General features: G+C 36.5%; 1 protein-coding gene across 9 annotated transcripts in view; it reads right to left on the bottom strand.

Moving 5' to 3' along the window:
* Window positions 1-23,505, bottom strand: part of CTNNA3 (catenin alpha 3) — a 1,640,794-nt gene that overhangs the window by 742,486 nt on the left and 874,803 nt on the right. For 7 of the 9 annotated variants that reach the window (XM_026504310.4, XM_048218672.2, XM_048218678.1 and 4 more), the window contains 2 exons: window positions 15,352-15,432; window positions 5,751-5,903 (listed from right to left, as the gene is read on the bottom strand). In XM_026504310.4, the coding sequence (XP_026360095.1) occupies window positions 5,751-5,903; window positions 15,352-15,432 (234 nt within the window). The remainder of the gene's footprint in view (window positions 1-5,750; window positions 5,904-15,351; window positions 15,433-23,505) is intronic. The other 2 variants (XM_057308882.1, XM_048218677.2) reach the window with 1 other exon arrangement.

Raw genomic sequence — 23,505 nt, 5'->3', positions numbered from 1 at the left:
AGTCACACCTGTGCTCTATATAAGCAAAAGCATTCCTGACTTAGCTGTAACATCCCTTCCCCATCAAAAGAGGAGAGCTGCCAAGATGTTCACTGAGAACAGTTGTCGGTTTGTGTACAAGTGTAAGTATGGGTTTGTTCTTTTTATTCTTTCATTTTTTTTCTTTTTTGGGGGGAGGAGGAAGAACGAGATGGGACTCTAAAAGCTTTATTTATTTGTAACTGAGCATATCCTTATTTGATAACAGATGATCAATTAAAGCAATGTGTGACACTAGAACAGGATCTGTCAAAAAGCAAAGATAAAAGTAGAGCTGAGAGCTCTAAGCACTTCTTGCAAACAGCAAGAGTCCCCTCTACAGCCTTCTCTCTTGGCACTGGGGCTTTGCTAAATCTGGCTCGCCATTTTGTGAGTGGGAACAATCAGCTTTGTAGGTTGGAGGGAAGTATTATAATTAAATGTCCACCCACTTTTTCCTTTTTGATGAAAGGCTCCCATGAAACTTACTAAAATAAGGTGCATCAAGACAGATGAATTTTTGATGAGTAAGTCAAAGCACTGACGAAACTGGCTTTTCACATGGAGAAACTTCTCTAATTCACAGAAAATTTTCAGGCCTAGATCATTAACACTGTCATATTTAATAATAATTAATATGGTAAAATCCATGGGATAAACTGGAGATTTTTACCTTTTTAGTTGGTAGCTACTATGTAGTGTTCAGCATGAACTGATTGCTGAGAACAAATTGTAATATGATTCAAAAATAATAGTGGAGTTTTTAGAAATTAATTTTAAAGAAATATTAAATAACAGCCATTGTAATAAGCAATGCATGTATTGAATGCAATGGCATTCTTCTGAGTAACAATTATATTACCACATTAAATTTACAAACTATTATCTTGAAGTGGGTAAAGCTCTTTGAAAATGTTATCTAACTGTGATAAACTCCATCTGAGGGAGATCTGCAATAGAGTTTATAGTGTTTGTGTTTGATAATTGATGGCAAAGGTGTTTGCTAATATCATTGTGAAGAATTATTTTCAAGTATTCATGTACAGTAGAATAGGAAGGCACTCTCTTAAGTAACTGGGCTTAGACATTGTCTCAAGTCCAGTTACTGGAATCCCCAAAGTTAACTTTTTAGAGAGAAACAAAAGTGAGTTACTGTTAACGAATGTTGTCTTTCATTCAGTGCAGATTTATGGAGTACTAACTGCATAGACTTGGCTAACACAATAGGCTCTAAGTGATGACAGATAAAATTCTTACTCTCTAGAATTAGTGAATAGTTTAAATTTTAAGATAAAATTAGTATTTTAAACTTCCTGTTTAATAGGTATTATTGGTGGAAGTCAGTAGAGTTAATGGTGCCCTAATTCACCATCAGTTCAAGACCAAATAATGGGGAGTATAATTCAATAAGCATATTTGTCATTAAATAGCTAATCACTATGTAAAGATGATTTTAAAAATGCCAACCTTTTGACTCCTTCTTCTCATACCCACTGTGGTTTGGTAGACCCAAAAACACAGAGTAACTTGGATGTTCTAAGTAGGATAAGCCTTTCATCCTAGTTCCTTGGTTCAGCATAACTAAACAAAATTAGCCATAAGGATCTAGGTTCTCCAGTTATTGACACTACCCAGAGTTTTATAACCATCATTTCACCCACGATCATTTTATACCAAACTACATGACAATGTAACAGGAGACCTCAGACATGACCCCACTAGAGAATGGGAAAGTTCAGGCCCAATTTACTGGCCATTCTTCTCCTCATTCCAACTCCTTTTCTCCAATACCCCAAGTCCTTTTGGTTGTTTAATTATTACTCATAGTTTCTAAATGCTTTATGTTTTGTTTTGTTTTGTTTTTGCTTTGTGTTCAAATCCAGTTTTTTTTCTTTTCTTTTTTTTAATTTTTATTTATTTTTATTTTTTTATTTTTATTTTTATTTTTTTGGTAAAAGTTACAATTTTAACCACTATCTAATGTGTTCCATTAACAGCATGGAGCTGTTCTTCAAAGATCTGATAGGAATTCTTTAAAAATGAACTTTTCATTTAAGTCTTACTGCAACAAGTTCACTGATTTTAGATTTCTCTGACAAACACAGTTGAGGTATCAAAACCCAGACATGTTGAAAATAGCTTTTCCTTGAAGTCATTTAGAATCTAAGACTTTCTGTCCTGCTCTGTCAAATTACCCAGCTTGGGAATAAGATGGGTCTAAGAAGTCTGGGTGGAGGAGTACTAGGGAAAACAAAGGTGGAAGATTGGTAAACAATCTATACAAAGTAAACTTACAATGTCTTCTGAAACTGATATATTTAAGCTCTCCTATTTCCCTGGACTCTGTCACAGGCACTTCTGGCTCAATGTTTGTAGTAAATTAATGATGATTTTCTGTTGCCTTGGTTAGACAGCTGCTTTCAAAAAGAACTTTTCCTGGGAGATAAATGAAGTGTTCTTTTTCTTTTTTTTCTTCTTGATATATATAAACAACCTAGTGGGCAAGCAGTATACTTAAAAACCATTTTCATTTTCTCCAAAGTCTATAGCTGTTAGGAAATTAGGAGTCTTGGGGCTCCTGGGTGGCCCCGTCAGTTAAGCATCTGACTCTTGATTTCTGCTCAGGTCATGATCAGGTTGTAAGATCAGAGCCCTGCATCAGGCTCGGTGCTCAGCGGGGAGTCTGCTTGTGCCCCTCCCCCCCTTCTCTCAAATAAATAATAAAATCTTTAAAAAAAAAAAAAAGAAAAAGAAAATTAGAAGTCTCTCAATTGTAAAAAGTATTTGTTATATCAAAGAATTTTAGAAACTGGCAGTGACCTTAGACATTATCTTATTAACTTTCACTTTATATAAAGCAAACGAGGTCCTGAGAAGTACAATAGAATAAAGGTGGCCACATATTTTGCTATTCTTTCCATTGAGAGGTGAAGTCTCAGGCCTCCCTGCCTCCCCTCCTATTTGGGCAGGCTCCATGGTTGCTTTGACCAATAATATATAGTGGAAGTGGTATTCTGCCGATTTCTGGGCCCAGGCCTTAACCGGATATCAGTATCTACTTCCCATCTCTGACTTGCTTTGGGGACCCCTCATCTCAGAACCAGCAACTATTCTGCAAGAAGCTGAAGCCACATGGAAAGGCCATGTATTGGTCCTCCAGCGAAGAGCCACGGCCAAGATCCCAGCTGATAGCTCTCATGCACTTTCAGTCATATGAATGGGACATCTTGTATGTCGAGCCCAGTCAAAGCTTTCGAGGGCTCCATTCCCAGCCAATATTTGACAGTAATCACATGAGAGTTGCCCATCTGCCCAGCCAACCTACCGATCAGTGAAAGAATATTAAATGGTTGTTTTAAGCCACTAAGTTTGGAAATGGTGTGTTGCGTAGTATAAGCTAACTGGAACTGAAAATGACTTAGGCCAGTTTCTAAGTAATACAAGAGTGAGAACTGTGACTCCAAAGCGAGCATAATCTCATTATTTGTATTAAGGGGAATTTCAACGTAAAACTCATTCTCAGTCCCCCAGGAGCTCAAAATTATAAAATCTTTCATTCTTTCAATGTTCACATGAAATACAGAATTTTCAAGATCCTTAAATATTTAAAACAGATTCGTAGAGCTCTATCTTCATAATAATAAGCCACCATTTTTTATAATAATTTTTTATTATATTATGTTAGTCACCATACAGTACATCCCTAGTTTTTGATGTAAAGTTCCATGATGGATTACTTGCGTATAACACCAGTGCACCATGCAATACGTGCCCTCCGTACTACCCATCACCAGCCTATCCCATTCCCCCACCCCCCTCCCCTCTGACGCCCTCAGTTTGTTTCCCAGAGTCCATAGTCTCTCATGGTTCATTCCCCCTTCTGATAAACCATCATTTCACAATAAACTAAGGTAGCATTCTCAAGCATTCCTTCAGGGCACTGCCTTAGCAGTAAGTGTCGGGGAAAGAAGAGCTCCTTAGGTAAACTGATTTGGGGAAATTCTTACTTAAGAGGTCGTCTCATCTATGGATTTCTCAGAACTGTAAAAGCTTCTCAAGAGGAGAAATAGATAGAACTTTTCCCCAAAAAACCGTGATCAAGAAGCCCTTCTTTATTGAGCACCTTATGAGTTTTATGTTTCATAGCAACACTAAACTAAGAAATAGGAATAAGGACGTAACTTTCTTAGCAGAAACCAACTTTTACTTAGAATATTTCACCAAAAGGTTGTTTTCATAATTCAGTGTGCCTTCAGCTTACAGAACATATTTTTAGAAAAAATGATTATGATTGTCAGGGGCTACACTTAGTTAGGTGCCTGTAATGATCTGTTCCTTCTGCTTTGCCTCTTACTTTAACATTTTCCTGGGGGGGGAAGACTGAATGCATATTTGAGGAATGAACACAAAAGGGAATAAATAAGATGAGAAATATAATAAATAATTGAATGAATTAGTTAAAAATTGTAAGCCTGAAAATCAGCTCCGGCTCTAATTAGTCTGGTCTGGGTTTGTAACTTTGTTTCCATCTAAGGTCAATGGGAATTATAACAGTTAACCTGTCTCACAGAGTTCTTGGGAAGTTCAAAGTAGATTTCAGAGTTGGAGGTAGGTCAGTTTCAGGGCTGAAATGATCTTAGTAATTATCTATTTATCAACTCCTTTCATTTTCTAGATGTGAAAATTAGGACTCAGAGAGTTTATAGTGAAAATGCTAGCTACATGGGAAACTTCCCTCCTAATGGATCTACATTAAAGATATGTTACATAAAATGCTGTGATTCTAATTCAGGTGGTGTCTATTTCTGACTCACAAGTTTTTACAAGCAATTTGAGCCCCCAAACATATTCACCACAAAAGTTCATAGCCAGTATATGAAAGTGTGGCAGTCAGAACACTGAATGATCAATATGGCATGGTGCTGCCAATGAGAGCAGACACTGGCCATAAACAACAGTGCAGTCATACTGACAAGTCCTAGCAGTGTATCAGCTCTGGTATATGAATCTGGTCAAGCACATTTTCCCCTTTCTGCTGCCGATTCCAGGCCTTGTGAGCATTGTCACCTTACTGGTGTTAGAAATCCTTCCATTCAGACTCTCTTATACTGTAGCTGCCTTACTGATCCCCATAATAGAACAGGATTTATTATTTGTTTCCTAGGAATTATCTAGCATTTTATGGCTCTTTCAGCAATATGCCACCTTGCCCCCAAATTATGGGGCATTTCCATGCTTCCAGCTTCCAAGCAGACGAAATTATAGTTCTATCATCTCCTCTTGCTTGTACTGGGACATGGACCAATCCACTATCCCCACTTATTAATTCCAGTTATTTCTACCCCTGTATATCTGACATTCTTTCTCTATAGTCATGTTACATAGTTGAATATGATTTGAAAGACCGAAGGAGTAATACAGCCATGAAAAGATGGTAGAGAAATAATAAAATGGCATGAAGTAGAGTATTTGATACTTTCCTGTTAGAACAGGAAGAAAATATTTGTAAGGATAAAACAAAGTACCTTCATTCAACCAGTTTCTCTGTGTGTGTGTGTGTGTGTGTGTGTGTGTGTGTAGCTGTGAAAAAAAATATACATTAAAAATATTTAACTTTGCTTAATTTGTAATAAGTTGTCAAAAGTTTTTATCTGAGTACAATTCAACTATAAATGGGGAATGAGAGCTTCAGTCTCCTGGATTTAGAGTTGTTATAGTTCTAGCATGCTTACCTCTATAAGCCTGCTGGTGTGTTCGCGAAATATTGAAGCATATTCTTTTATTTCCTTTTCCCGGCCATTCTTGGCAGCTTCAATGAGAACCAAAAGCGGGACTGTCGTATCCAAAAAGGAGTCCGACACATGATCTATAATAGCCTTACGGAGCTGAGGAGAAATAAAAAAATCACTTTTTTTTTTTCAGGAAATGGTTCATTTTATTTCCTATTTTTACAATCTCAGTAGTTACAAAATTGATCTTACATATTTTTACACAATTTCTAAACTAATAATATTTAAGACTGTCGCGTACAGAGTTAAAACAAACAAAATATCCAAGAAAAAAAAATCATTGAGCAATAGCTCTCTTGTTCTCAAAATGCGCTATTTTTTTCTTAAATTATACTTAGCCCAGAGGTCAGATTATAAGTGATAATAATCAATTTTCCCTCAAAGAAATTGTACTATTGTAATGTTTATGCACGTGTACAAACATTGTACATCATGTATTTTCATAATTACAAAATTATAAAATGTTTTCTGCTTTGTTGGAGGAACTGATGATAAATTTTGATTAGCTAAATTGTAGTCTTCATGGTAATTAAACCAAGTTAGATCACCGATTATGCCAGCTGATAACAGATTAATAGAGCAAGGAGAATAATAAATGAGTTTGAGGTCCAATTTTCTTCATCTGCATTAATTGTTCTTGCCCTTACACCTTAAATTATTAAACAAGTATAACATTCTGCTACAATTAGTTCTTTTAAATTAGATTATGTGTAAGCTCATAAATGACAATCAGGCAATTACTCTATTCAGCAGATATTTTCTGAAATTTAAAACTGCATTGGAAAATTAATGCATTGTATTTATATAATATTAAGTCCTAAAGGATCACAGTATCTTGAAAAGTTTCATCCAACAGTGTCAATGACTATGAATGGCTCCCCAGTTTTTTAGTCATTTAATTTAATAACCTCCTCATTTAATTTAATAACCTCTATACAAGAAAACAGAAATGAACAGGTATCAGACAAAAAAGTTATATTTTGCCTTCTGTGAAAATTATATTTTAGAGTATTTTTTAAAACAAATAGACAGTCACCCTAGTTTTGGATTACATGAGAATGCTGGTGTAGCTGCATAAAAAAACAACAACACTATCTTCCTATATTTATAGGATAATAAATCCATAATAATTATAGATTAATGGGAGAAAAAAATAGATGATACATCTTAGGCAGAAGAATTGTGAAATTTTCTGGCTTCTAACAGTTTCACAGAAGCTATGGGAGATCCCCAAGGAAAGAATCTGCTTAGCATACAGAAAGGCAAATCACTAATAGCAACTAATTAATATTGTCTGAGCACTTACTAGGACAGAGTGCAGAGTGCTAAGGGGTTATAAGGCAAGGGGAAGACCTTGAATGAATGAACAATGTGTTTGATGTCCATAAAGACTGAACCAGAGAAGTCAGGCAACAAATCACAAGTTAGGACTTGAGCGGGGGAATTATGTTATGTTAGTTCCAGATACGTAAAAGTAGAAGGAATCTCAGAGGGGGAACAGTCTTCAATTATCATCCCTCCCTTTTATCCTTTTTTTCTTTCATTTATAACCAGGATCTATAGAAGGAGGGCTAAGAGGAGATCTGAACTAAAGATATGCAATTAATAGCCAACATACATATGGGAGGTAATGCAAGCCAAGGAGGCAGATAGGATCATGCACAGTGAGAAGATGTCCAAGAATAAAATCTTAGGAAATATTACCATATATGGGAGTCATGCAGATGGAAGAGCAGGATCTAAAAAGAGACTGAGATGATGGCCAAAAACAAAGAGAGCAAATGACCAACAGCTGAAAGAGAAACTTTCAAATAAATCTATGTCAGTGCTCTCTCCAGATGAACTTATCCTCCCAGATGCAATTATACTACCCACATTACGGACTTGTTGATTCTTCTTTTCTGTGTTATTTGATTCCATTCAATTCAACAATTATTTCTAAACATCATTTCCTTACCTTTCTACCAAGAGCAAGCTATTATGAAATATAGCAAGATGGTCCCTTATAATCTAATAGAGAAGTGAGAGTCATTAAACGTTAAAATAAAGGAAAATCAGGAAACTGACAGCAAAGATATTTCAAAAAGATAATGAGTTTCAGAGTCTAATTTTAAAGGTAAGTTAAATAAAATGAGCTAAGACTTGTCTAATAGATTTGACCACTAAGTGGTCATCGATTAACTTAGAGAAATCCGAGCGGAAAAGTAGAAACAGGAGTCTATTGCAATGGTTTGAAGAATGAATGGGAGATGAGTGGAGGTGGAGACAGTGAGAATAAACTCCTATTTCTAGTAATTTGATTATTACATGAAGAAGCAACACTTGGTATCAACTACATTGAGACACAGGTTTAAAAACTGATGTTTCTCATATAAAAGGCTTTGATGTATGTTTCCATCTACAACTATACCTAAAAAGTTAGACCGTTCTCTTGCGCTTTTAAAAAAAAATACATTTTGCTTTGTCACATACAAAAATCTAGAGAGACAGAGAGTAACTATCATCCCACATTGTGCCAATTTTTGGAAATACTTGAATGCTTACAGCAATCTTACAGCACTGGATACATTTGCTATGGTCTATGCATTTCTATTCTATGATACTACCATTTTTCTTCCCTTTATTTTAATGGTATTTACTCCCTTGTTCTTTTTTTTCCCCCCAAGGTTTTCAGCTATGTTTTTCCTGTTATTCATTCAATCCTTCATTCCATACAGAAGTGCTGAAACATGTTGCAAAGGTGAGGCTTGAAGTACAGCTAATTTACTATTATTAACGAATAAATGAACAAATGCTTTGGCTAAACTAATTTTTTAATTAAACCATATTAGGAACACATTTTTTTTTTTTACTTTAGTCTAAGATATGTTGCTAAGTACAAAACACAGTGAGAGAAGGTGTACCATGGACGTATAACGACTGAAAAATGAGCTTACAAATAAGTTCTATGCCAATGCTTTCAACATTCTGTTGGAAAATGGGCCGAAATTACCTGACATGATACAATTCAAATATAATGAACAAAATGAATCTTCTTTCCCATAGTTGTATACTGCTTTCTAAGGGCAAGGCACCATTCAAGGCAACCTGGGAATGTCAGGATAACAAAGACAGGGCAATATTAGGGAGTGAGAAGTGCCAAAAGAGTTTGATGAGTACCTTTAAAAAAGCACAAACAACTGTATGGTAAATAACATAATATAATAAAAAATTATTATAAAAAAAGCACAAACAAATAAACAATTAACTTGGATTGTTGAGGTTAAAAAGCCTTCTGTAAAGAGACATATTCCACTTTAAAAGCTGAATTAGCTGTTAAGATTAGGAGGTGGGAAGTGGAAAGCATAGCATCCTAGAAAAAGACTATCATAAGCGATAAAAAAGAAAGAAAGAAAGAAAGAAAGAAAGAAAGAAAGAAAGAAAGAAAGAAAAAGAAAGAAAGAAAGAAAGCCTCAAGACAGCACAATAATTTAGTGTGACTAGAACACAGTGATAGAGTAAGGATTAAAACAGGATTTCTTAGGTACAACAGAGGTAATGGAAAGCATTTCAGGTAAAAAGAACAAAATAAGACAAAAAGATTGAAAGATGATGTCTCAACCACTGAACCAGTCTCTAATTTCAGCTGTTGCTATAAGGGAACAATTCCTTGTCCTTTCAAGACATCCCACCTTGAATGCACCCCATGCTTCTCTTTGTTATTCTTTCTTAGGTTCTGTCTCAGCCAAAGCACAGACAGCCTGGAAGTTCTGAAGAGGGAACACCACTGGGAATAACTATCAATCAGTGGAGATGGGAGCGACCGGATAAGATTCCTGGCCCCTATCCATTGGTTAAGCAATCCTGGGAGACATTCTGTCCCTTCTCAGAGGTCCTTAAATTCCTGCTGCCTACAATAGGAATCTCAAACAGCACATTCTTTCCTCCTTCCCTGCAAGTTCTCTTACACTTCCTGTTTCTTATACATGCTTCTTGGAATTTCCTCCTACCTATGCGAGGCTCTGGTCGTAGGACCTGCTGTCAGGGGAATCTAATATAAAATAGATACACTGGTCTGGTAATAATGTTGTTTGGTCATGTTCCAAGTAACAGACTCTGATGTCTTACATAAACTACCCATTGATGATCACACTTTATCTCTTCTGCTTTGCACACTACTGAATTTGATTTTGGCATCCCCTGTACTGTGCTGACTGTGAAAGAGGAATTATTACAAGAGAGGCCTAGAAATGCAAATAGGGACAAGATATGGAATGCCTCGAATGCTATGCTAAGTAATTTTCTTTATATGTTCTGGCATATTCTGACATACGGGATTTTTTTCATTTAAATTGTACACTCACCTATATCTGTGTATAATATGTAAGAAGCCTCTATCTTATTAATTTTCATGTTATTTTCCCATCCAACAGAACAACTCATTCCTTTCACTTGAGTGATATACAAAAAACTTTAAAGAAGAATCCAACATGCCAATGTAAAAATAGGACAACCTTAGAAGCTGTAGCACTAAAATCAGAAGTTAGTGGGAGGCCAATAGGAGTTAGAGGTATGTATTTTCAATAATACCTGTTCGTGGCCAGGCACGAAAGATGTCAGGCACAAAATCAAACTGAGGGGTTTTCCATCTTTTCTCACCACAGTTTAATAAAAGGCTTTGAGACATCAATTTTTCTATTTCCCACTGATGTAAGTGGTTTGGGATCTCAAATAAAATAATATATTTCTCTACAATTGAAACCCAAAAGTGAAAGCTATATGTGAAAACTGTAAGACAGCACTGCCCCCACCACCACTAAATAAGAGAATAGAAAGAATGAAATTGTGAGGGAAAGAGGAATGGAAAGAAAAGAAAGTGTCTCGGAAAAGAATTGTCCTTAGGGAATTAGAAAAAATGATACATGTGTATATTAATGCCATTGTAATTTTAAGTCAAATAGCAAAATGCGACTGTCAAAACTCAATTAACTAATAGCAACTAAATCACCTAATAATTAATTCAATGTACACCTACTGTGTCAACTTAATGATACTTGTATCTTATGGATCATTCATTTTTTTTAAGGATTTTATTTTATTTTTGCGAGAGAAAGGAGAGAGCATGAGTGGGGGAGGGAGAGGGAGAGGGAGAGGCAGAGGGAAAAGCAGACTCTCCACTGAGCAGGGAGCCTGGTATGGGATTCGATCCCAGGACCCTGGGATCATGACCTGAGCCAAAGGCAGACGCTTAACTGACCGAGGTGCCCTGGATTGTTAACATTATTTCATTATGAGGATGATGAAGAGGAGGTATAAGGACATACGTATTTTTTTCTAAGTGTGGCACTGATACTACCAAAATGGAGAAGAAATGCATATATCAATTCAACAACTCAGCATAAAAAATCAGTCAAGTTTTTGTTTTGTGTTTTAGCAGAATCCTATTTAGTTTGACATATCTCAAGTCCTTATTTTCGCATTTATGAAACAGGCAATTTTTTTCTCAATATACGCAAATAAAAATTTTAACCTGCCTTTAGTGAAATCAAATGTATGTTTCACTCTGCATAATACAGTAGAAATGGAAATTGCTTTAATTTTTTAAACAAAGAAATGATGCTTAAAGATCTTCCTCCTTTATTAAGAATTGTAATAGGTATGCAGTTTTCAAATAAGTGATGGGGAAGGAGACTAAAGGATGGAAAAAGTTTAATAAAAAAAAACTTGTAAAATAAATAGTAAGGAACAAAAAAATTAGGATGGTTAAAATCAGTTTATTAGGCACTGGAAGTTCTGAGGGTGAACAGGCCATTATCCCCGACCCCTCATATGGTGGTTACAATTTGGGTTGGCTTGGGTGGACTTGGGTTCAAACCTTGGCTCTATCAGTTAGCTAAGTGATGTTCAGTAAATTGACTCACCTGAGAAACTGAGATAATACTATGGCATTATTTCTTGTTTCAGAAATAAAAATCAATCACGTAAAGACTAACGTAAGGAGTTGGTAGAGAGCTTTTCAAAGCACTACTAAATTAAAGACGTTGTTTTAACTATCATTTTAAGAACCTGAAATCCAGTGGGAAGAAAAAATCCATTAAAAAAGAAAAACACATGCAGGATATGATCACTACTATGAAAGAACGACACATGCTGTAAGTGCTCCAGAAAGAAAAAATAATAATTCCAGCTACTGATAATGGCAAAGGTTTCATGGGAGAAGTAGCACGTATGTTAGTCTTGAAGTTCCTAAGGTTGATTAGGGGCTAGGTGGGGGAAGCAAGAGGAGTGGGAAAAGCACTAAGTTAAACAAGCCATATATACAAAGACACATGTGCTTTGGTGGGGGGGCAGGGTGGGACGTGATGGAACAGTTGGTGAATAGTAAGTAGACTCTATAGTCAGAGAACAGGTCAATGTGCGGTGTGGTGAGGAGGAGGAACTTAGAGAGTGAAAGAGAAGGAACATTATAAATAATGTCAATTAAAGTCATGGCCAAATCACAGAGAACCTGGAATACCATGCCAAGGACTTTTGTCTTTCTTCTCTATGATAACAGGCAAGAAAGTCACAAAGCAATAAGGTTCATCAAAATAAACACTAAGTCACCTTCCAGGTCATTTCATTTTATTGCCCCAAAATGTATAATTTGCTTCCCTTCCCCTCACAGATTTGTCTAAGCAATGTATCTCACAAAAATAGCTCCTAGAAATCCAATGATTCTCTGAACCAAAGCCAAAATGCTTCTGTGTTGCTGATGGACAAGCCATGGGTAAGCAAGGAGATTAGATAAATGGGCAAGAAGATGTGTTCTGATTATTGTTTACTAAAAACAAACATGCAAACAAAAACAGATCTACAACAATATATGAACATTAAATATTCCAAAGAAAAATATTTTAAGGGTAGGGACTTTCTTCTTCCTGTGTGAAAGAGTATATATAAGATGCTTAAAACAAACTGCTTGATAAACTTTGCAAGAATAAGAAGAGGTGGAGATGACTCATGTTGCTGTTAAACTAGTTTTTATTATTGCAAAAGTATAAACATCAGGATGGAAAATGAAGTCCTAGGGAGGGCAAGTAAGGATACCGAAAACAAACCATAGCAACTACCTCACTGACACTGAAGACCACAGATGTCTCCAGAGACAAACTTCTAACAATCCCACATCATCCTGTACACACATATCATTTCATGAGGTTCTGTTGGTCCTCTTGACCTGGGGCAGGATTCATGACTATTCTTATCTATAGAATAGGGAAGAAATAGCATTCTGGTAACTTTGGAGCTTAATCATCAAGAAAGTCTGGCAGCTTCCATCTCTCCTCTCTTGGAGCCTTGAACTATCATGCAAGAAATCCAGGCTTGAGAGAGAGAAGTCGCATGAAGGGGTCCTATGAGTTTAGACACCACATGGAGACAGGGAAGAAGAAGAAGCACCGAGGCCTCAAATACCCAGCCCTGAACCCAGACACAGTCACCATTTGACTGCCACTACATGGGAGATCACAAGTGAAAAGTACAAATATGGCCCTGCTGACCCCAACCAACCCACGGAACCATGAAACATAATAAAATGGTTGCTGTTGTTTGTAGTCATTAGTTAAGCATCAATACTTAATCAAAACAATGAATATGTAGACCTATAGAAACTATAGAGAATTTTCATACTTCTGGAACAGCAGTTTTTTATAAGCTGGAAACATCCCTTTACTATAAAGAAAAGTATTAGTAATCCCCCATGTTCTTTCTATATCTCACTGATGTTAGTGAGGGGGAAACACATGTAGAATTGCAAGATAAAATACAAGATGCCTGGTCAAATTTAAACACACTATTTTTAATATAATTATGTCCCATGCAATATCTGGGATGTAATTAAACATGTTCGTTTTTAATGTGAAATTCAAATTTAACGGATCTTGTGCTTTTACTTGCTAAATCTAGTAATCCTACACATAAAGGATTGATTTATCTTGACTTTTTTTTTTAAGTAATAATTCCAAAAGCTTTGGAGGTATAAATGTAGATTAGCATTTTGTTTTAGGCAACAGAGAGGGATGAGGCAGGAATGAAAGACACAATTGTTGATAGCTCACAGAACAGCTTTTCCAAGTCCCAAAAGGAGCAGATGGAGTAGAAATCCTCAAGAAGATGGAGAACAGAAGTCCTGCAATGAAGAGGGATGACGGCCCTTTGGTAAAAGTTCCTGAGTTTAGTATAGGTTATGACCTGGTATAGATTCGATGCCCCTTCCTCCTTAGGCAGGCCATCTTTTCACAGATGTGCATTCTCATCTGCACTATAAGACAAGTTGAGCTAAGTTCTTTTCAATTCTTACATTCCATGATTCTAAGTGCTGACGGTAGAAACAGAATTCACATGAAGGCCATAAAGTTGAGAAATTGGAATTTCCACAGCCCTCAAAATTGTTTTTTTTTTTTTTTTTTACAGCTAATATTAACTGGCTGAAGAATCCCTATTTATTCAATTTCCAAATCACTTCTGAATTAAAAGATTACTCAGGCCATTTTACTAAATCTTCCCATTAAACTACAATAATATATTGCATTAAAAGCTTATGGTTGAAAAGCTTTCACCTCTCTTTTATGAGTTAATGGTGACCAAGTTGAAGTTGTACATGAGAAAGAACTCGGTTACTATATAGTAGAAAATAATGGAAAGCAAAGGTCTTTGAAAACAGCTAAGTCTTCATATTTCTGGGGTAAAAAATTTAACTTGTGGCATAATACTGGACTTCTAAATTACCTAATGAAATCCTCCCTAATCCTATGTTCCTGATGACCTAAGGTTACAAAGTAGCCTTAGCTTAATCAGCACCAATTTTTGAAGCATTCTGAAAATAACTGAATGGGCAAATTGGTACCTCTCTGATTACTAGCTGTTTGCTCTAAGTGTACGGATGATAAACTCGGTTTCTAATGTAACAGATCCAATTTACCAACATTCCCTAAAAGTCACTAGGTAGCAGGTACTGATAAGCATTTCATTTACTCCTCAAAGTCCAATTACATATTATGAATTCCATTTTATAGGTTCAGAGAGGCTCAAAAAGATTAAATTTGGGGAGCCTGGGTGGTGCAGTCGTTAAGCGTCTGCCTTTGGCTCAGGGCATGATCCCGGTGCTCTGGGATCAAGCCCCACATCAGGCTCCTCTGCTGGGAGCCTGCTTCTTCTTCTCCCACTCCCCCTGCTTGTGTTCCCTCTCTCGCTGGCTGTCTCTTTCTCTGTCAAATAAATAAATAAAATCTTAAAAAAAAAAAAAAAGATTAAATTTGTCCCCAAGATCACACAGCAGATGAGGGCAAGGCCAGAATTTGAATGTAATTCTGCCTGATATTAAGGCACATGTTCTTTCTTGTACTTTATGTTTGCCACAAGAATGGCTGAGGTATGTAAATATGGAAGGTACCTATTTACTCTTGATGTTTTGTGTTCTAAATTAATTGAAGAAGGACAAAAACAAGAAGTAAATATTCTAGCAGTGGAAAAAGAAGTTCATTTTATATGGTGTTTCTGTCTCCACGCCTCTCTCTTCCCTCACCTGTCTGCGAAGGTCTCTTGTCTTCTTACACATGTTGTCTATTGCAATATTCAGGGTATTACTCCTTTCCTTTTTTCCAGTCTGCAAAAGAGGGGGGGGGAAATGGCATAAGCAATGGTATCAGATTACTCTTTATCACTTAGCAATTTGCTTTCTAAATTTCCTGAAAATAACAGCTTGAAAATTCAAGAATAGGTTTCAAAACTGCTATGATATTGCATATGATTCATGAGCACTTCACTTAAGACCAAGTAGAATGGTGATTAAAGCTCACATTATTTTCTTCTTTAAGCTTCTGTAACATTTCTGATATGGGGCTGGGTTGCATTCAGTGTGGCAGTCGGCACAGCATTCTCTCCAAGAAACTCTGATCTTCATTCTTAACAAGTCGACTCTTTAACCTCAAAGCACGCAATTAGCTTAAAAGCATTAGATGCCCAATTTGTCAACTTCTGTGGGAGTTTCTGAAGTCATTTTCATGGTGTATTGTGTAAGTTATGCAGAGCCATATTGGAGTTTTGCTAAACACCAAATAAAATATGCAGTGCAAATTCATACAATTTGCAAAAGTTGACCACAATTTTAGCTGACAATATTCCAAGAACAAACTGTTTCAAGTAGGAACTGGACGCTGTTTTTGGCTCTTTAAGATAATTTGTGCAACACCTTTTCATTTCTTTAAGCAGAACAGTTCTCTGTTATATCCCTAACCTAAATCTTTAGGCTATTAAGCACACAGAGAGTCACCTTGGTTGGTATTTTCTACATATTACTTTTGTGGGAGACAACTGAATTGAATCTAATCATACTTTTTTCAGTGCTATCTTGTATAAAAAAGATTGAAAAAAAATCATTATGCGATTCACCTCTAAGAAAATTGCTACCATTTAAATTAATAAACTGAAAAGGGCTCTTGAGAGGAGACCTTGAAAATCAGGAAGGTAAGTTTAAGCAGCTGGTAACTGAAGGAGTTTACAGCACAGACTCCATGAAGAAGGAAATTGAGGCAAAGTATAGACCATTAGGCAGTGTGTCATACACTATGCCCAATGACTACATTCACACATAAATCCATACCTTCAAGTGCAGCCACTTCTTTATAAGAAGTTCAAGACCATCTATACTCTACCCCAACCCCTGTTTAGTCCCATCTTCTGTCACATCTTCTCAAGTACTATCCTTCCCAGTAACAATCTTCCTATACATGTATATCTCTTCTCCCACGTTCTTACTTATAATGTACTCTTGACTTCAGCAAGTGTCCACAAAATTACCTGCTGCTAAAATCCTACCTTATCCTCCATGGTTTCCACACAGAGTTCCCCCACCAACTCTCCTCAAGAGTCAACTCTCACCTTTCCTTGTTCCAATAGCATTTTGAAAATTTCCCAATATTTTTTTCTATGCATGTTCATGTCTCCTACAACACTGTTAGAATCTTGATATTGACAAATATAGCTTTTTTTTCTATTCCTGAAAGTAACTTGCAGAGGACTTATTGAGTGTTGTTGATTAGTTTACAAGTGAACAACTTGATTCAGAATACAACATAGTTTTATTAGGAGCCTACCAAATGCCAGGAAGGTGTCATACTAGATTCTTGAGGAGATTTTAGCATTTACCCATCAAGGCACAGCTACAATCCTCTATTAGCTGAGGTCACTGGTACCAACCTAAACCTCAGTTACACCTAGATTTTCTCAGCAATGGTGTTACTGATATTTAAAATGGAAAAAATCACCATCGTTTGAGACTACATTATACACCACAAGATGTTTGGCGTCCATTGGCCCCTGTCTACTAAATTCCAATAATACAGGCTGCAAACATTTCTAGATGCCTCCAAGGGGGAAACAATAGAGGACTACTAAGTCTTTTACCACTTTTTCTTTTTGAGGATGAGTGTGCAATGTGTTCATGATGGAGACTGTATCTAGTGAAAGAAGTGGAGAGGAGAGGGAGGAAGAAATAGAGATAAAGAAAATTCTAGATGTCAGAGCAATAAAAGAAATGGTGGCAATTACCCAGATGAAAGTTGTGGCTACCTTCATAGCTCCTACTCAGCATTATCCATGCTAGCAGTAGAAAATTACGAAAAAGTTAATGCAGAGCCATGGAAGGCAATGGCATAAACAGATACACAATGGGCTATAAGACAGTATCTAATTTTACCTAAAGAACCTAGCCCGTATTTTTCAGTTTCATGCTGTGTAGCTCTTGGTTGTCTCCTTCAACTTCATGAAAGCAGAGATAGTAAAAGGGGTCAGGAGTGGGACAGGCTGAAGAGATACCTCTCCCTCACTACCCCTCACACAGGACATCAGAAATATAATGAGAGATTCCTGTTGTGTTGACCATAAAAACTCACTAGCTTCTGTGATAAGATTCATCAGAATAACTAAAAGATGTCAACCTTCTCAGAGCAAACAGCAGTGCCATACAAAACTTTAATAAAGGATGACAGGCGGTGACAACCTGATGGGATTAAATAAGGACTATAAAGATGATTTCTTAATTTCTATCCAGAGCTTAATCTTAATTTAAAATGTTTCATTGGGTCAAAGACATTTTGTTTTCTAGGTAATAATAAATAGTGCCTATCACTACAGGAAGTATAAAGTTTTCCCTTCCTCCTTCCCTGTATCCCCACACCCCCACCTTTTTTCTTTTCACCTCCAGCTTTTTATTGGGTCTTTGCTCTATTTACCCAGATTTATTTGACTCAGTCAAGCCATTTTATGCCTCTTTATTCCTTTTGCATGGCATAAAAATAAATAAAGCAAGGAGAAATAGCCCCATCCTGCTTAAAAGCCCTCATTCCTTCTTTTTTCAAAGCCTTAACAAATCATCAAGCAATGAGCTAGGACTGAAGGTGAATTGTGTATGCTGAAGTAAGGAATGAAAGGGCAGGATATTAAAACATAACCACAGGTAACAGTCAGAGACTGCCTACATTCTAGGTGCTCAGAAGAGAGGATGCTTCTTAAAGGAGCCTTGACAGGAGCCACCATTAAGTCAGCACAGCCTTGCTAATGGAAAATGTACTACTCACAGTGGAGTACCAGGGGGGAAAATGCTGAGAAAACACAGCACAGATCAGCACTGTATAGGGAAAGTAATCACATTCCTCATCAGTAAATAAACTGTCAGGAAAGACTTCATTGAAAAGAACAGTTCTGAACATAGATTTCATTCAATGAAATTTCATTAGAAGTATTATGGCATATTATAAATACTATCCCAATGTGATCCAGGCTTATAATCTTAACTATGAGTCTTTCCATCAATTCTGTCTCACCGTTGCTCCCATGTCACACCACAGCTAATTGCATTCTCTCTTGTGGTTCCCTGAAAGCTGCCCACACACATTTGGAAAAAGTTTCTCTATAAAAAAATTTCCTTGAATTATCCTAATTTGAGTGTTCCATCTGTTTTCTGTTGGGACCCTGCTAGGGAAAACTTTCTACACTGTGTTGTCCAACATAATAGCCACGAGTCACATGTGGCTCTTTAAATTTAAATATAAATTAATTAAAAATCAAATAACATTAAAAATTCAATTCCTCAGTTCCTTAAAGTGAGCAAGAGCTGCGTGGGTCTAGTGGTTACTATATTGAATAGCACAGATACAGAATGATTCCCCCACTGCAGAAAGATATATCAGACAGTACTGTTCTAAAACACATCTTTGTTTATTCAAATATATAATGAGTTCCTACTTTTACACAAGTCACATTTTATTTGAGAATAAAATAGTGAGCAAGAAACAAACAAAAAAGCCCAACCCTCCAGGTGTTTACTCTAGTAAAGGAATTTAAGGTCTAGGGGCGCCTGGATGGCTCAATACATTATGTGTCTGTCTTTGGCTCAGGTCATGATCTCAGGGTTCTGAGATCAAGCCCCTCCTCTGTCTCCCTGTTTAGCAGGGAGTCTGCTTCTCCCTTACCCTCTCCCTCTCTTTCCCTCTGCCTTTCCCCGCCATGCCCCACCCGGCTCATGATTTCTCCTCTCCACCTCAAATAAATAAATAAAATCTTTAAAAAAAAAAAGCAACTTAAGGTCTCATTATGTTCCTTCTTTGTTCTAAATCCCTTTGGCATATTCCCACTGTTGATGGAATTAATAACAAATTCTTGATCATGGCATTCAAGTACCCACATGATCTACTCCCATAATTACCGATTTGTTATTAATGAGATACCTTAATGAGCTCTTTATTTTCTATGCAATATGATCACAACTGAGGAACTTTGCCCATGTGAAAAATCTCATTTTGCACTTCTGATCTACCTTTCCGATTATGGACTTCTTTCAAGACTCAACTAAATCACTGAATTTTACATGAATTTTTTTTTTAGCTTCTCAGATGAAATTACTCACTTCCATGATACTTTTTTATACTGTTTATACTTCTTTTATAACATTTTGTTCAATAAATAATCCCATCTATTCAACACATCTTTATTATCTACTAAATACCAGGCACTATAGTAAGGACTGATGATACATTAGACCTAACGCCTGCCTTTGAGAAGCACACATCGCATGTTAGAAACAAACATAAACACAGTATTTAATAGAGGTATCCAGGGTAATCCATGGATCAAAGGGAGCAGCACTCCCATTAAGAATGAGGGAAAGATTCCTGAGAAGGTAACAGTTGAATATTGAAAGACATGTAGGAGTCAGCCAGGCGAAGAGAGAAGGCCTTTCTAAGGGGACAGAGATAGATTGAGCAAAGGCAAAAGTCTTTAAAGAGTATTTGGTAACTAGTATAAAAAGTGTGAGGGGAAGCCAGATCCTGGAGGTTGTTGCCACATTAAGAAATGAGTCTGATCCTGCAGACCACTGGGTGTCACAGTAGTTAAGCCATTGAGTGACACAGAATGACCATCATTCAAATACGTCAATGTGGCTGGAGTCTGCATAATGTATTCAAGGATAGGAAGAACAGAGACAGGCAGAGGAGTCAGACAATTGCAGCGAAAGGGCACAGAAAGACAAAAAGTGTTAAAATTAATGCATTGGCAGTCAGGATGAAGAAAATCAAGAGATTTAAGGACTCTGACTGAGTACACTGAAGAGGATGATGACTGGCAGATGCTCAGGGTGGGTAAAGAAAAGAGGACAATGGAGGCTGGTGTGCAGTCTTCCAGCAGGGATGACTGGTTAGATAATGGTGTTGAATTGGTCATTTTAAAGGGAAAACCAGGTCAATACAAGGATGATGATACCAGTTTTGGAATTGCTGAAGGGCTTGTGAAGAGCTCACTTCATTACTATTTGCCCTACGGTTAACTGCTTACCTGCATGCATCTCTCAGCACAATATATGATCCTTGAGGGAGAGAAACTCCTCACACACAATTTTTCCCTCATGGCATCTATTACAGTGCTTTGCACATAGTAGAAACTCAAAACTTATTTGTTGAATAAACAGATAAAAGAAAGACTGGATAAAGGTAATATTTGGCAAATTCCATAACATCTCTGGGCCTTACTTTCCACACCCATAAAATGAAGATTTGCCCTGAATTGCTCCTTTATTCCTTTCTAACTTTAAAATTCTGTGGAAGAGCCATAATTTCTAGAAAGAAGAAGATAGAATAATATGTTACTTCTATTGTACAAGTTTTTGCATAAACAACTGTTAAAAATGTGCTGGGAACATATGTATATTATAAATCTGTAATGGTACAAATAAAAGGAGACATTTGAAGTAGGAAGGTCATGATGTTGACCTCAAAAAAAACTATGAAGCTTCAAATACTAAGGGATAAGGTTTAAAGAAAATGAAAATTTATCTAATTCATAATCAAATGAAAATGTTATCAGTGCAGAGAAGAGCCCTGTATGGAACTGAAACAACAAGAAAAATGTTTTTGTTGTTGTTTTGTTATTTTTTATTTTTTTAATGTGTGCCATCATATTCATCCTTTTAAAATGACACATTTCCCTTTAAATGGAAAACCTTCATTTCATGCTAAAGATGAAATACGATGCCCTTAAATTAGTTCTTCTCTGCAGAAATAGCTTTAAAAATATTTTATGCGTAACACTTAGCAGAAGCATAGATTCTAGTCCACATTTTTCAGGCATGAAAGACATACAAACAGACAAGCATAAAAAAATGAAATCTATTCTAGAATGCCACTGTACTGAATGGCATGTCAGGAAAACATCCTGACAGGGTATACTAAAAAATGTTTCTGAAAGAAAGTCTGTGCTATAAAAATAAAACTAAAACAAATAAAAATTAACTTTGAGACTTGAAATGAGGTTTTTAAAAATAACTTCATCAAGGAAATAGGTTAAAGATTCCAAGTGTCTTGAACTTCTGTATTGTTGAGGAAGTAAGATTCCTCCCCAGGCAAATGCCTGCTGGGGTGGGACTCAGAGTCAGTGAGAGGGAATTCAAATTGTCAAATATCTGCCACAGCAAAGTACTTTACATTTATTGTCTCAAATGCCATTCGCAATAACTGTTCACACATTTACATATGAAGACACTGAGGCTCAGTAAATTTAAATATCTTACCCCAGGAGGAAATACAGTAAGTGGAAGGATCAAATTGAGCTGAGTCTAATCTGAGGCTTTATCCACCATACTGTAACGACTTGAATGAGTTGTAACTTAAACCCAAATTAATATTTTATGTAAATTATATAAAGTCATTTCTTAAAAATAAGGAGCAGAATCACATGGAAGTTTGTGGAGATGGTTAAAACTGTGTTTGAATCTATGCTCTATCATTTGACAGCTATGTGTCCTTAGTCAAATTACTTAACCTCTTCAACTCTTGGTTTCCTTACTTATAAAAATGGAAATAATAAGCATTATATTATAGGGTTATTATAAGGAATTAAAGATGAAGGATATGCAAGGTCTGGCAAATAAGAAAGGCTCAAGAAACGTTAGCAGTTATTATTATACTTATCAATAGTGTACCATTGTTACTAACACTTGCATTTCCCGAACTACACCAGCTGGCTGATTTCCCTATTTTTTCAAACACTAAACCTTTATCCTGGAATGTTCTGCTCTCTTCTTTTTCAGAATTCTTACTTCATAACTCGAGATTCAATTTAAGCACCTCATCTTCTATATCCTCTTTTTGACTTTCCTCAATAAAAAATAAAACATAAAAAATAAAAACCCCTCTCATTTGTGTTTCCACAGTTTTCTCTACACGTTTCAATTATAACCCTTGCAAAATGTTTGCCACCTTTTATTTATACTCTGCCTCATCTTTTCAATGGTCAAGTCTTCACTCTGTAATCTTAGTGTCTACCACAGTGTTCAGCACTCAGCTAATGGCTGTAGATAAAATAAATAAATGGAAAAGTGAATAACTACACTCTTATAGATAGTAAGTAATATTCAGTTTTATTAATAAAATTAGTATTTATATTTTAACAAAAGTAATTAATGTTCACCCTATTAGCTGTTAAATATTCTATTCAATCGCTGTTTTTATTCACAGATTATTGTTGTTATTTCCTACAAGAAAGTACAACATACAGTTGGTATGAGGATGAAATCTAATCTGCGGATCAGAACGTGGGAGACGTGAAGTAAACTCCCTGGGTGGCCCTAACTAAGCTGAATCACCTCTCTTGGCCTCAGTCTCTGCATCTGTAAATGGAGGCCATTGCACTAAATGATCTCCAGAGTCCCCCGCCCCGGCTCTAAGAGCGTGTGGTGCTGGAGTTCTCCGTTGATGTACAGTCTAGTACATGTCTAGTCAAGTAATGAGAACACAGCACTGGCTCCGGTCGCAGGTGTCCTCAGACCAGAGATTCTTATGCCAGACTGCAGGATTTCAACAGACACACAACAAACATGAAAGAAATATTCATGGGTTTACACTACAATAAAATTCAAATTGTTTTACTGGGGATGCTACTAACCAATCTTAAATCACAGGAACAGATATAAAACATAGGCTTCTCTTTTAAAGGTCTTGCCATGGAAATCAGTCATATACAAATGTCCAAGTGCAGATGCAAAGAGCATTCCCGGTGACCAGTAAGTAACTTTGCAAGAGACTGAAGAGTCAGGAGAAACCTCAGACTTTATTTCCCACTGGGTCTGGCACTCTTTCCACCTCAAGCTATTTTCTTTTGTGATAACAGGCCTCCATCCCTGCCTCTC

Source organism: Ursus arctos, unplaced genomic scaffold (assembly GCF_023065955.2).
Source record: "Ursus arctos isolate Adak ecotype North America unplaced genomic scaffold, UrsArc2.0 scaffold_7, whole genome shotgun sequence".
Lineage (NCBI taxonomy): Eukaryota > Metazoa > Chordata > Mammalia > Carnivora > Ursidae > Ursus > Ursus arctos.
The sequence above is the reverse complement of the archived record's forward strand: the minus strand, read 5'-3'. Positions and strand labels throughout refer to the sequence as shown.